The following is a 15,162-nucleotide window of genomic DNA, read 5'->3' as shown; positions in this document are numbered from 1 at the left end:
AGCCCTCGTGTAGCTTTGCGCGAAGTTCAAAACAAACAAACTTCAACTACGAGAAAATGTAGGGACGGTTTCGGCTCAAGCTGAAGATTGGAACGTATGCACACACTGCGATAGAAAGCATGCACCTATGAGTAACGGCCAAGAGGGAAGTATCTTGGCCTCTTGGTTATCTTCTAAGCAAGCAGTAGTTCAAAGCTTTTCCTACAAGATAGGGGGGAGGACATCTGTGTTCGATGTTTCTAAGAGTGTGAGCCTGATAATATGTTTGTATGAAGTGTTAGAAACACTGGATTAGCCAAGAAAGACTGATCTATAATCTGAAAGGTCTAATGAAGTTTCTCTCTCAGCACTATTTACATTTACGAAGAAAAGTTTTACGTTTATTTCAAACTAGAAGTTATTAACTGCTTCTATTATCCAGCATGTTCATTGGGCCCTAGGTTGCAGAAAGAGGTTTCAGTTTTAAATAACTTGTTAAAATACTGGTCTTCAGGGTGTATTACAGATTTTGCAACTAGAGGAGTGGTTAACTCATATTTTGAGCAATTAGAGGCTCTTAATTTATTTTTAACTTTAAATGCTTGATTGTTGTTGTTTTTAACACAACGCTTTGTCCTAAGATTTTAAAAACTTAGTTATAAGGTTTCTCATTATCAATTTTTTGATACAATTAACCTAACTGTATTGATGTTCGAGTCTTAAGATTTAACAAAACATTTTAAACAAAGAACCTAACATTAATAAACGCAAAATAAAATAAGCTATCATAATTGAAGAAAACAGCTCCACCCTAAATCAACACTCTGGAGATACCAAGATACCTATATTAGACTGTGAACAGTGTGAAGCAATATCCGGTCATGTGATCTCTTTGCTCTATAGTGTATCTCTTGAAACCACTTGTACCTGAGGATGACAAAATGTTGTCGAAACGTCGTATATTTTTAATAAAGTTTTTTCATTACCCAGTCAATCCGTCTCAAAACTTATTTTCAATTTACTATTTTTAGGACAAAATTATTTTTGATTGTCTGTTTTTGTTTGGCTTCTGTAGTTTTCAGAGGATATAAATATATTCATTCTTTTTAAGCATTAAGTGTTAGAGCTACTCAGAAGTTAGACACGAAGGCATTAACATTTATCAATCCAACATGTATTAACTTTTCTAGCACACCTGGTTTATATCTCATTTATTACTATCCAGTACTATTTATTACTACCTGTTCCACTACATAATGGTTCATCCCGTAATTAAAACAATAATAAATGCGTTTCATACTGAGAGATTCAGTAACTCAACAATAATATAGTACTAGAAAACCTAATAACGAGATTTACTGACTGTTTTGTAATAAAATACACATTAGTGGAAAATCTAGAACACGTGTCGTTAAGATATTTAATACTCTAAATATTGTTTGTTTGAGAGCTATCTGCTGTGTCCACTGCGGGGAATCGAACACCAGATTTTAGAATTGTAAGTCCACAGACTTATAGCTGTTCCATCGGGGGAGGGGGGGGGGCTTCTAAATATTTGTTAAAATATTGATCTTAAACAGTTTACAGTTAACTTTACACTGAAAAATCTAATACATCAAAACTTTGTTTGGACAATACCTTAAACTTAATATTACTTTTACGAAGGAAGATTCAAACCTAATTCATTCCTTTATAATTTTATAAAGTTTAATCCTAGATCATAGTAACAACACTTCATTGTTTAATGACGGATTGAAACTAATTCTTCTCGTACAGTGCAAGTGTTTCGTTTTAAACAAAGATTAAAACTAATCTTACTTGTACAGTATAAGTATTTCATTGTCCAAACAAAGATTAAAACTAATTTTACTTATAGAGTACAAGTGTTTCGTTTAAAACAATGATTAAAACTAATTTTACTTGTACAGTATAAGTATTTCATTGTCTAAACAAAGATTAAAACTAATTTTACTTATAGAGTACAAGTGTTTCGTTTAAAACAAAGATTAAAACTAATTTTACTTGTACAGTATAAGTATTTCATTGTCTAAACAAAGATTAAAACTAATTATTCTCGTACAGTATATATGTTTCATTTTTAAACAAAGATTAAACTAATTCTTCTCATACAGTATTGTTGCGTCAGTGAGGTCACGTGACTAGTGTCACGCCACGTTTTCTAGAAATATCCTGTTCCTTCGTGAATGCCCTAGTATTTACTAGATTGGGGGGTAGTGTGGTATATACGAGATGGTCACAACGTGATGGGACAATGTGTAGTAGTGAGTAATTGACCTGAGTATTGTCGAGCACGAGCACGTGAGAATTATAGCGTTTGTTACAGAGCGACTGTTGAAGTTGAGTGTATCGTAAAGTTGTATTCGGAAAGAATAAACCAGTTTTATTTAAGAAAGGACTTGTGTCGCTAAAGTTTCGTCGGAACGAATTTACGGAAAATCAATTAACGGACGGAGACGTAACAGTATATATGTTTCATTTTTAAACAAAGATTAAACCTAATTTTACTTGTACAGTACAAGTATTTCATTGTTTAAAGTAAAAGTATTTCATTGTTTAAACAAAGATTAAAACTAATTCTTCTCATACAGTATGTATGTTTCATCATTTAAACAATAACCCTTCTCATGCAGTTGAAATGCTTCATTGTTTAAACAAGGACTTAAAACTAACTTCTCATACAGTCAAAGAAACAAATTTTGCTAGAGTTCAATGCAGATCTTTTTTAAATATTTTAAATATTCTTGGAGTACATACAGTAGAGGTTTTTCATATTTAAAACTAAAGTATAAACTAACTTAACTACATTTTTCTTACTTTTAACAGAAGCTGATACTTCATCACTCTCTGGACAGGTTTAATAAGAAGATCGGGCAACTGAAGTTTATGGCCAAGCTTCTGTCGCACATCCTGCAAGAGTTAAAACTATATCCAACATCTATCTATATATGTATATGTTAATATTTTGAAATTACAAATCTTCTTTCATGTATATATCTTTAAAAACATGTATAAAATCAATAAATTAGATTATTAATTTGTAAATATACTTTAAGCTAATTAAATTGAAAGAATAGTGTGCTGTTAAAAAGTAAGTACTCACTTTACAATAAGGATAAACTTTAAAAAATTCTTTGCCTTATGCTAAGTATCAATGTATATATTACAAATGAACTCTTACCTCAAAATAAGTATCAACATACTCTGAAACTATAAACTCTGACTTAGGTTTATTCTGGCAGTAGACAACATACATGTTTAGCCTTCTCTCATAACGGCGAAACAAAGGTCCAAGTTTTCCTGGTTCTAAGGCACATTTTTGTAACTCTCCATGGAAAGTGCTAGAAGGAAAAGTAACCGTAAAATATGAATAGAAAATGTGCAAAAAATAATAAACATGTTCTAGCCATAAGTATATAAACTTTCATAAAAAAAAAAACAAGTGTGTGTGTGTTCCTGTTTTTGTGGTTCACTTCTGTAAGTCCTTATGAAATGTAATGTTATGAAATCACAATAAGACAAACCTATATGTAATAGTTAATACAGCATTTCAGTACGTTATACTAAAACAATTTTGGAGCCTCACCATGTCGATACAGTTCATGGTCCTACTCTACCTAATGACCACATGTATCAACAATATCCTTGCAACATAGTTTCAACTGTTAAAGCTTTTGGCATAAACCTGTAATGTCCAAAACACGTCACTCCTCCCTGCTTGTTTTTAATTGTCCATCTAGTGTAGGAGGAGGATGGTTTTAGCAATTTCACCAGTATACCTTTGTATTCAAATAGCATGAATACCCATTTCATTCTCCAACTGATTGATGTATGAGATGGGTGAACAGTAGGTATGACCAAAAGCCATATCTTAGTAAACCCATACCCTGTTGGCCTTGTTTCCAGATGGAGGTCCTTTTTGATTATGTTACATACTTTTGCCAGGGACACAGTTTTTTCTACTAGCCTGGTGTTCTTTATTCTCACCTATAATAAGACGTGCACTTTGCTTACCACAGCTGGGGTATGACTTATTGCATGCATCTTTCTGGAAGGTCATACACATCCCTTTGGATATCCCTTGCATTTAATGGTAGTAGAAAACACTTGTTAAAAATTACAAATCCCAAATCTGAACTCATCTTATGATCTGAGTGTATGAATATTTTGCATCAGATGGCATCACATTTCCTAAGAAATGCCTAAAAATTCCAAATTGTAGTGCTTATACATTCCATTCTACTGCAACTTTATAGCAGCTATGGTTGTCACATGGCTTGCCAACCTACACATCCAAAATCGTTTTATTATAATGAAGTTAAACCTCTGTAATAATTGATGCCATAATTACCATTAAAAATAACAAATAGTAATACTAAATGCAACAGTTATGATATAATCAGTAGTACAAGTGAAGAAGCATCTAGTAAAAATAGTAGTACAAAGTGGCTGGTATCATAAAAACAATAGTTCACCAAGCATAGTCATCATGTAGCCAGTAATACAAAGAGTATAAACAGAATGATCTCACTTTATAAGGATAAGTAACAAGTCATCACAGAATACTCAACTCTGTAGTAGCACAGTGCCACCACAGACAGTTATTATAGCTATAAGAATATATCGCAGTTTTTGTGAAGAAGAATACTCATATAAAAAGATTATTTATTCACATAGAACCAAAGACTACAACAGTTTGAAGAATGAAGTGTTCAATGTTGTTTTTTTCTGTGGAAGTGAAAAAACTCACACAACAGACTATTTAGGAATATAATTGGTTATAAAACTACAACTCAAGCTATTCTAGAACAGGGTCTTCATCCATAAAGAGAAGGCTATAGTTATGAAATAATATATACTGACCAAAAAAAGGCTATTATGGTAAAGCTAGGCATATCTCCTGGAATTATTAACAAGATAATAAAAAAGGGTTTGAAGTTAATGAATATCATAGTGCAAAAAGGAAGTCCAATAGATAAAATCATACAAACAACACAAGAACCTAAGTTCTATTAAGTATATATTTCTTAAATAGTTTACCAATGGTATAATAATGTTTTTAACTGACTGATAGATTCATAAAACAAAAGCACACATAGCCAGAAATGCTAATTCCACCTACTGTGTATAATTACAATATAAAAATGATTTCACAAGAAAATGGGCTGCAAAAAAAGTAATGCACTCAGTTTACTGTACTAAAACAAATGCATATACAAGTAATGCAACATCAAGCTCATTATTTAATGGACAGTCTTGAAAACCATAGATATTTACTTACTCTCTGTGCCATTCGTAGATAGCTTCAATGTTACCAAACACTATTTTATCTTTCCCATTCTTCAAATCTTCTGGTACACTAATATCCCCAGATTTCATTACTTTCATGTAACCCTGATGAAAAAGTAAAAATAAAAGTGAAACTAAAACTTCAAAAAATTCCTATGAGCAGTAACAGAAAAAAAACAAAACATTAATTTTATAATATTTTAATATTTAATATAGATAACAACAAGGCACACACCTCCACAATACTTCCAAGATCTTTCACATAATCTTCTTCTGTATCTAAAAGCTCCTGAACCACATATCTAAAAAAACAGAAAATTAGTTTTAGCAAAATTTCTTCAACTAAACTCTAGGTGTTCCAGCACTCGTGCTTCAAACATTCTTCCTCTGTAACTATAACTTACTGTATCAATGCCAAGTGAATGTCATAGCTCAAACTTTCTGTCCTTAAAAACCAGTGAAAGGCTTACAACTTCTGATACACCATATTCTAATTAGTTATATCATCTGCTTGAAAAACAGTAACACAGATTCAAAGCTCATCAAATCTGTTTTTTCACTCTTACTGTTACAAGAACATAAGATGGTGTGTCTTGATACTATATTATATTAATAATAAATCAAAAAACATTAATTGTATCTCAGTTATGTTCTTTTTACAACTTAACAAAATTTATTTAAAAATGTTCAACAACATTCTCCTCATGTGAAATAAAAAGAAACAGTTAAGTCTTTATCTTATTACTGAGACATAAGGCATTACTTTAGGCCACTGAATCTTTCAACTAATCCTAACTAATTCGTCTTCTTCCATTTATTTTTCAAAACATTGACTCATACAAGTAATTCACACAGTATTTGTAATTATTCCCCTTATCATCAAAACTTCCAAGTAAAGCAAACTTAACTTCCTGTATTTAGTTTTCTGAATTCTCACTCACCCATATAACACAAATTTAATCTCTCATACTTATTTCTCTAAACACATACTATTCAGAGAAACACAGATTTAACCTCATGTATTTATTTTGTTTAACTTTTTTTCTTCAGAACCACCTAAACATCATACAATTCAAAGAATTAACCTCATGTATTTATTTTGTTTAGCCTTTTTTTTTCTTCACAACCACCTCAGCATTACATCTTAAATTATTTTTTATTTCTAACTAATGACAACAAATCTGTTTAGTCTGGAGTTATTCATAAAATTATATTGTAAGTCATCTTAACTGAACAGTAGTGTACTAAATAAAGAAAACTGCTTTTAAACATACCTTCTCTTCTCTAAAGCCTTTTCTTTATCATCCTCTACAGAAGGGTGTAAAGAATCAATTTCTGTAATACAGAAGTCTTCAGTAGACACAGTGGGTGATATCTCTTCTTGATTAGCCACATCTGGCATGTCCTCAAGCACTACGGTTGTCATAATATCCGATGTTTTGGTTTCCACAACCTCTGAACAATCTGTAGACGTTTCAGGGTAAAGTTCCTGTTGTTACAAAATAACATTTGTAGTATAGTATTTTTCCCAACAATGACAAAAGTAAAGAGTATTTTCTGTAAAATAGTGTTTTGAAACAAATAAGTCATCTTTACAATTATTTAATTCATTGTTTTTAAATACATGTCATTCTCAAATATTTTACTTTTCTTCATCACTAGTATTCCCTCATCCTAATCATTACTTCCTTCATTACTAGTATTCCCTCATCCTAATCATTACTTCCTTCATTACTAGTATTCCCGCATCCTAATCATTACTTTCTTGGTCACTAGTATTCTCGCATCCTAATCGTCACTAGTATTCTCGCATCCTAATCATTACTTCCTTGGTCACTAGAATTCTCTCATCCTAATCATTACTTCCTTGGTCACTAGAATTCTCTCATCCTAATCATTACTTCCTTGGTCACTAGAATTCTCTCATCCTAATCATTACTTCCTTGGTTACTAGAATTATCTCATTCTTCTCTTACTCTCACACTTGCCATTTTTAATTGTGATTATTTACTCTATTCTTTTAACTCTTAATATTCTTTCTGCATATACTTGTTATATTTCTGCTAACTTCTGTTTGTTGAATACCTGTTCCAATTTTATCACTGCTTGGCTACCTATTTATTTTTCATATTTACCATTCTTTGCTTTACTGTGTGTTATATTGCTCTCAAAATTATCATACTTTACTCTACTGTGTATATTTATCCCTTCTTAATGCAGTTAATTGTTCCAATTCTCTCACATTTACCATTTGCTCATTGACTATCTGTTCAACTTCTGATGTCAAGTCAACAGAACTTGTACTTTCTCTTGTTGGATGTTTTGATTGCTGAAACAAAACAAAAAGGAACTTTTAAAAACACAAAATTAGAATACAAAGCTGAAGGAAATAAAACCAAAACACAACTTTTAAAGAAACTGAAATATTCCTGCAAAACCTTCACTGCCATTGCTGATTCAAAAATACCATCTACAATTAACTGACAATTATTTTTTATGAAACTTGTACACATATTTTTAAAGAATTTCTATCACAGTCAGCCATTAGAATGAAGACAACACTACAAATAAAAAAATAAAACACATACATTTCGAATAAGGTACCCATAGCATAGCCTAAGTAAAAACTAAAAATATAAGACTATTAGGCAGAGATGATCAACGTAAATAATTCTGATGTCCTAATATATATATATATATATATATATAAGTAATTTGTTTAATATTTCATTTATATCTTCCTCAGAAAAAGTTCAGTTACATGAGAAAAAGTGCAACCTTAAAGCCTACCATTTCATCTTTATATCTCCAAGATGAAGAAAAACAATAAATATGCTCTATTTATGGCTCACCACCTTGTTTCTATCTCACTCAGATTAAAAAATGCAGGATAAGGGTGAAACTTACTATTTAGTCTAGCTTTTCCTCAAAACAAAGAGGCAGACAAGAGTTAGATTACTATATATACACACACACTTAACTGTACCTCTCTCAGGAAACACGACAAATAAGTGTTAAACTGTGACCTGTTTTAAATGTAGAAGATAGATGAGATTGAAACTAGTAAAAAAGTATGAAAGAGTAATTTACTTAAAACTTTGTTTTCTCTGTAGTTCTTTCTGATGTGAGAAAATGAGGTAAAGAAAAGAAACAATAGTTGTTGTTTTTTTTTATAAGCTCATTGTTTTGTCTATCTCCCTCTCATCAGTAGGAAACTAACAAGACTGACACTATAATTTGCTACAAGCCTACCACTTTGTCAGTATCTCCTGTAGTTGAAATTATTATTGCAATGAGGCCAGCATTTTGCATGTATCATACTTTGAAAAAAAAAGAAACATTAACAGAAGTTTAATTATAAACTGCCTCAAGCTCATAATTTCATCTGTAATTTCCTTTGAAGAAAGGGAAGAATGAACAAGTTGAAAATGTTATTTCTTTAACCTCAACATTATTTCTGCATCTCCCTCTGAAAACAGAGAATAAATTTATTTGAAAAAAACTATAATTTTCTAATTACTTACTATTTTTCCTGTATCTCCCTCTGAGGAGAGAGAGGTATGAATAGGAGTAAAAATGTAATTTTGAAAATTCACGGAGGATGGAATTTCAACATCATAAGCTTCATCTTCAGTTGATCCTCCATTTAAATCAAAAGACTTGGACTTCTTTATCAACTGAGACTTTACTAGATCATTTTCCTAAATAACAAATAAAATAAACAAAAAACATTACTTCTGATGTGATCAATCTGTAACAATCACTTTAAGAAATATTAAACTTACTAGAGGCTTGCAAAACAAAATATGAGATTGTATCTTTCTCTAAGCAGGTTTGAAAGTTTTAAAGAATTATTCTAATCAAATACTGATGCAATTTGTGTCTTGTGAAGTTTTTTATTGACACTTGTATCCTTTGTGTCTTGTGAAGTTTTTATTGACACTTGTATCCTTTGTGTCTTGTGAAGTTTTGTTTCATGTAAATTTAATCTTATGGAATGTTGTATAGAAATGTAAACACAAGTTAATACATGCTTTCTTAAAAGACAGTAAAATTAACAACTTAACTTCTTGACAACGGATACAAGTTTCAATAAAAAACTTCACAAGACACAAAGGATACAAGTTTCAATAAAAACTTCACAAGACACAAAGGATACAAGTTTCAATAAAAAATACTTCACAAGACACAAAGGATACAAGTTTCAATAAAAAACTTCACAAGACACAAAGGATACAAGTTTCAATAAAAAAACTTCACAAGACACAAAGGATACAAGTTTCAATAAAAAAACTTCACAAGACACGAAGGATACAAGTTTCAATAAAAAACTTCACAAGACATGAAGGATACAAGTTTCAATAAAAAACTTCACAAGACACGAAGGATACAAGTTTCAATAAAAAAAATTTACAAGGGCTGAAATTAATCACAATAATTGATGTTTTTTAAGGAAAAATTCCATGTGGTTAAAAGTCTGTATATGTTTATGTAAAAGACTTTGATAAACACAGGCGAAATAAACTGAAGCTAACCTTTGTTCCATCTTCAGATGCTTCTTTTACTGCTGGACTATAAGAACATGACTTGTTTCCCATTTCTTCTTTACAGCCTAACAGCTAGAACAGAATGATAATTCAAACAATTAGTGAAAACTGTTTAGAAAAAGTTTTTAATTTAATTAAAGTTAACCAGTGTAATGAGACTTGTACCTAAATTTTCATTAGAGTATTTTTTATTTTTTTGTTTAACAAAAATAATTGTTAACCCTTTAGAATTCCTTTGAAATCTTTAATTAATTTTAAGATGATCTTTCCTAATATTGAAACAAAAAAAAATAACTATGTAATTAATTACTGAAAGAAGTTTAAGAATGATTTTTAAAAGTTAAATGTTTACAACTAATGAATTACATTTAATAAAGGAAGGATGGTCAGGTAGTGGATAAGGTGTGCCTATTGGTATATCATTATTTTCGCTTGTATAAAATAAGGTTCTACTTAAACTGTGTTGAAAGTGTTGAAGCATGATTCACCTCAAGGTAGCTGTTGTTAATTTACCATATAAAAATTAGAGTAGAATAAGTGTTCAATAAATTATAAACCAATGTATCCAATAAATACTTGCTTATCATAGTCAGACAAGCAGCAATTAGATAGGTAGTGACAAAGAAACAATTTGAATTTAAAACTTTTAATTACTGGAGATATTATTTCTCTGCTTCATTGACTATAAGGGAAAAAAAAAAACTATGTAGGAAGTACTACCAGAGGGCTACATAAATGTATGAAGGAACAAGCTGCATCTATAAGTGAACAGTCTGTACTAAGTAATAATTGAAATGCAGCCTTTGACAGCTACACTGTAGTGTCAACCAAATGAAAAAAAAAACAATAAATTAACACACTATTTTATTTCATTGTTTTCTTATTAAAAACAAATATTTAAGGCAATTAAGCATTAAAATACATACATTCCAGTGATGTGGAGCTGATGATTTCTTAAGTGTGGGCTTTGCTGAATCACTGGCAGACCTTCCCAGCCAACCATGACTTAGTCTTCTAACAGGGTTTGACAAAAATCTCCTTGAAACAGATAGAAAAAAAAAAGCTTAGCTAAGCAACTTCAAATTAACTGATAGAAACCAATTAACTTCCCATTATTTAACATAAAACAGTAATATCCCCAATACACAAAAAACTAAGGGTTCCATTTTACATCAGTTAGAAGTAATCTAAATATACTTGGTACCAAGTAATCGATAAATTGTAACATATACATGTTTATATGATTTTGTCCTCTGCAAAAAGAATTTTTAATTTTTACATAAATCGTGATGATTATTTGACATGACATGATGGTGGCATCCATTCAGAATAAGACAAAACGTTTCAGCTGGTTGTTGGATATTCAGTCTTAAAAACTATCCATAATAAACAAAAACGCCTTATTTAATATAATAATTTGTTATGGTGTGAGCGTTTTTTTACTAGCTAAGCGTGAATATAATCAATAATATTTAACAAAATACAATGGTATTAAGCCTTATTGTATTTTTAAAGATTACATTCTTTAATTGGTCTTTTGGGATTTGTTGGAGTTTTTTTCCGAGAAGAAGAGTGCATAATTGTATTTTTTACCACATTATGTCACTGCGGACGACCTAACAATAGTGTTGTGAGACGCTTCGCAATGACAGAGTGGTTAAAAAACCTTTTAAATAATTATTACGTGAAATTGATATTAGGAAGTTAATGTAGAATATATAATACATTAACTAATCCTGGAAGAGGCAGGATTAACACTGTGGTAAATCATTGTGTGCATTCTTTCCACCAATCTTGTAAAATCCAATGATCACGTATTTCACTTCTTTTTTTTTTTTCACGCCAACACGTGGTTTATCCGTTATAATTATTCTTAAACATAATATCATACCAACCTACTTGAACTAATTTATAAATATATTCGCATTTGTTGGCTCTTAATACTTTGAACTTTCTGCAAGTGATCTATAAAAAATAAACACAGTTAACACTGTGTATCAGTAAGGTGCTGCTTATAAACCTCTGTTTGTATTTGTGTGATCGTTTAGAATCTTATGCTGGTGTATAATTAATACATTGCTTTTTTATATGAGATATTAATATCAATTAAAATATTTGTTTGTTTGATGAATTTTGTGCAAAGCCACTCGAGGGCTATCAGCTCTAGCTATCCTTAATTTAGAAGTGATAGACTAGAAGGAAGGAAGTTAGTAAACACTACCCACCGCCAACTCTTAGACTACTCTACTCGAATAGTGGGATTGGCTATCACATTATAACGTCCCCACGGCTGAAATAGTAGGGAATGTTCGGTGACGGGATTCAAACCCGCGACTCGTAGGTTGTAAGTGGAGCGCCCAACGACCAGGTCATGCTAGGCCCCTAAATTAATAGAAGCTTCTTATGTACCAATGACATATTACCCGTTATTCAATAGATTCATCAGCATCGTATCATTATGGTACGGTCCAGAAAAAAGCAAGTAAGAAATATATGTGAAAACATACATGCAACAGAAGGAATTAGACTGTGATAAATATGTATGAATTGTCAATAAAATAAAAGTATTTGCAGTACGGTGTGTTTGTTTGCTTTAATTAAGCACAAAGCTACACAATGGGCTATCTGTGCTCTGCCCACCACGGGTATCGAAACCGGATTCTAGCGTTGTAAGTCCGCAGACATACCGCTGTGCCACTGGGGGGCAGTACGGTGTGTTTAGACAGTTAGTAAGAAACGTCAGGATTTTAAACTTCCATTTGTCCTCAGTTGTATTTAATAAAAATGATACCAAGTAATATCAATCTAGCTGCGTTTTGTTTCCTCAAAAGTAACTGCTTGTTGTTGTTTTTTTATATCATTAATTGTTTACAGTTTACAAATAATTTCGATACGTATTTAGATGAACTGGTTTCCATAGTAATACTATACCTTTTGTTGAGAGACCAAAACACTTTCAAATGGGCTTTCAATAACATAACTGCAGTTTAGCGACGTTAAAAGATACAAGCACATCAAATTAAAATAAGCTTGGCGACATGAGAAAATACATGCACACTCTTGCATGTCCGAGGAGGGGGTCAAGGGGCACTTGCCCCCCTCCCCCCGGAAAATGAAAACAATTCTTTATTTATTTACTCAGCGTATAGCTGCAAGTCTGCAGTATGGCTTAAACTGACCTTACAAATATTAAACCCATTAAAATATGACTGTGGGAGCTTGCCTATTCTCTTGACCGTATATGTATCTTTTGACTTTGCCCCCCCCTTTCCTGGAAAAATTCTGCCGACGCCCATGTGCACAGTACGAAAAAAGAACCGACATGCAGATTTTAATAATGTATAAAATTAATGCGAAAATCCACTAATCAGGACGGTTAAAAACACACACACAGACGTAAACAATGAGCTCACGTGACGCTAATATCCTGAGAAGTTAAATTTACCGTACCTGCAGTCAGACAATGCTAATAATCAATGTAAAACGTGTGCGTGCACGTCACAAGAGGCAGACACGAACAAATATAAGGAAGACTCAAAAAGCTTGATTAACAGTTACCACGAAATGTGCAAGCGTAAATGACGTAGCTTGTAAATAAAATGCTACTGCGTAACATAACCCCACTCAGGCTCCAACATTGTGTATTCCTTTCGAGTGCCTTCAAGTTGCTTTATATTCGATATCATAAATTTACATGTTAGATATACTGGTCTTCACACAACTCGCAGAACTGAACCAGTCACAAAAATTACTTTATCAACAACTCTGTGAACAATATTCGTTCCTGGCTGAAACCGTAAAGGTTCATCACATCCACGTCTGTATATTATCATTGACTCTAGAACAAGGCTTAAAAATCGTTTGTGCTTATGTAGCTGTATACATGTGTACGTGTAGAAAGTACTTATTACAGTTTTGATTTACATTAGGACTTACCCTAACATGGTATGGACGACTTTGAAATAATTTAAAGATCAAACAATCCGATTTCTTAGTGAGGTGACATATCAACTTACAGTTTCAAGTAATGGCTGGAGACGGCTTAAATGGGTAATGAAGAAAAACTTTAATATAAGTTTAACATGACAGCAAATGTACAACGTTTCGACAAGGTTTTGTCATCATCGGGTACAAGTAATTTACACAGACAATTAGTGAGGTGACATATCAACTTATTGTTTCAAGTGTTCTTTGCTTCACTTAAAGATCGATACGATTCTCTAGTGTTTTCTTATTACTCGTTTAATAATGTCGGTGAAGACAAAATAATAATGATAAAAAGTTTCAGTCTTGTGGTCTACATTGTTTGTAAATAAACATAAGAATAGCCAGTATTTGCATATTTAAACAAGCAACAAAACTGAACAATAAAAAAAAGTGTAAATTCATTCTATAAAGAGATATTTCTTACGAATGGTTCAAGATCTTTCATGAATTAGGAAGATAAATGTCATGCTAGAGAAGGTCTGTAAAGAAAGGAACAACCATTGTTAAGCTAAGTATGTTGTTGCATTTTAACTGAAAATCTGCGTATAACTGTTAAACCTCGTCATAAGACATGGTTAAGCATCCTCCCTTCTCACCCGTATAAGTATGTCAACAAAAGGAATTCATTAAGTGATTCACCATGCCTTTCATGTCGATTTGCAACAGTTTTTAGGTTTCTTGAGGATTAGATTATAAATAAATCTTGTTTGTCCCACGGCAACTGGTGGCCTCTTATGATTAGCTTATAAAGCATGAAGAGTCACACAATCCAAACCAGTCAAGTATGAAAGACGGTTTATTTTGTTGGTAAAAACAGGTTTAAGAACAAAACACTGACTAAGGCCTAGTTTTAACACACGGCTTCTGTAGGTTAGTTAGTTCCATATAACGTAACCAATAAAACAGTTGTACTACGATTTCACATGCACACTTCTTCAATACGATGACGTCTAAAACGTATAAATTACATCACTTTTTAACACATCTTTTACATCAGAGCATGTTAAGAGTTTCTGGTTCAAGTTGTTTACATCTCGTTTTCAATAATCCAATTTTTGTTCTCTTTTTCAGTTACACGTTAAGCATGCAAAATACACATTCTGTTGTTGTGAAGTAGAGGGACATAACATCTCCACTCTCCTGCTAATTCTCAATGGAGATGTTTTCAAAATCACCGACTCACCACAACTCTGGTATAGCTAAAAATTACAATACTGTAAATAAAACTGTATTTACAATTCCTGTTCATACGCTATAGATACAATCAAAATGCACATAACATATTTAATCAGGGAATACACCTTACTTCTTTCCCGGTACCGTTGGATATTCTTACAGAGTA

The 15,162-nt window shown here is 31.8% G+C and overlaps 1 protein-coding gene across 2 annotated transcripts in view; it reads right to left on the bottom strand.

Moving 5' to 3' along the window:
• LOC106478516 (rho guanine nucleotide exchange factor 25-like) overlaps positions 1-10,866 on the bottom strand; it is a 25,585-nt gene extending 14,719 nt beyond the window's left edge. Inside the window, exons 1-9 of one of the 2 annotated variants that reach the window (XM_013939065.2) lie at positions 10,760-10,866; positions 9,822-9,905; positions 8,811-8,987; positions 7,535-7,615; positions 6,561-6,775; positions 5,522-5,588; positions 5,279-5,391; positions 3,179-3,338; positions 2,815-2,907 (exon numbers count right to left, since the gene is read on the bottom strand). In XM_013939065.2, coding sequence (XP_013794519.2) covers positions 2,815-2,907; positions 3,179-3,338; positions 5,279-5,391; positions 5,522-5,588; positions 6,561-6,775; positions 7,535-7,615; positions 8,811-8,987; positions 9,822-9,884 — 969 coding nt within the window. In that variant the 5' untranslated portion in view covers positions 9,885-9,905; positions 10,760-10,866. Of the gene's footprint in view, positions 1-2,814; positions 2,908-3,178; positions 3,339-5,278; positions 5,392-5,521; positions 5,589-6,560; positions 6,776-7,534; positions 7,637-7,846; positions 7,853-8,810; positions 8,988-9,821; positions 9,906-10,759 lie in introns of those variants that run through there. The other variant, XM_022382138.1, reaches the window with a different exon arrangement.
• Between the last annotated feature and the right edge of the window lie 4,296 nt (positions 10,867-15,162).

This window comes from Limulus polyphemus, unplaced genomic scaffold (assembly GCF_000517525.1).
Source record: "Limulus polyphemus unplaced genomic scaffold, Limulus_polyphemus-2.1.2 Scaffold220, whole genome shotgun sequence".
Lineage (NCBI taxonomy): Eukaryota > Metazoa > Arthropoda > Merostomata > Xiphosura > Limulidae > Limulus > Limulus polyphemus.
This window is presented reverse-complemented; position numbering and strand designations above follow the sequence as displayed.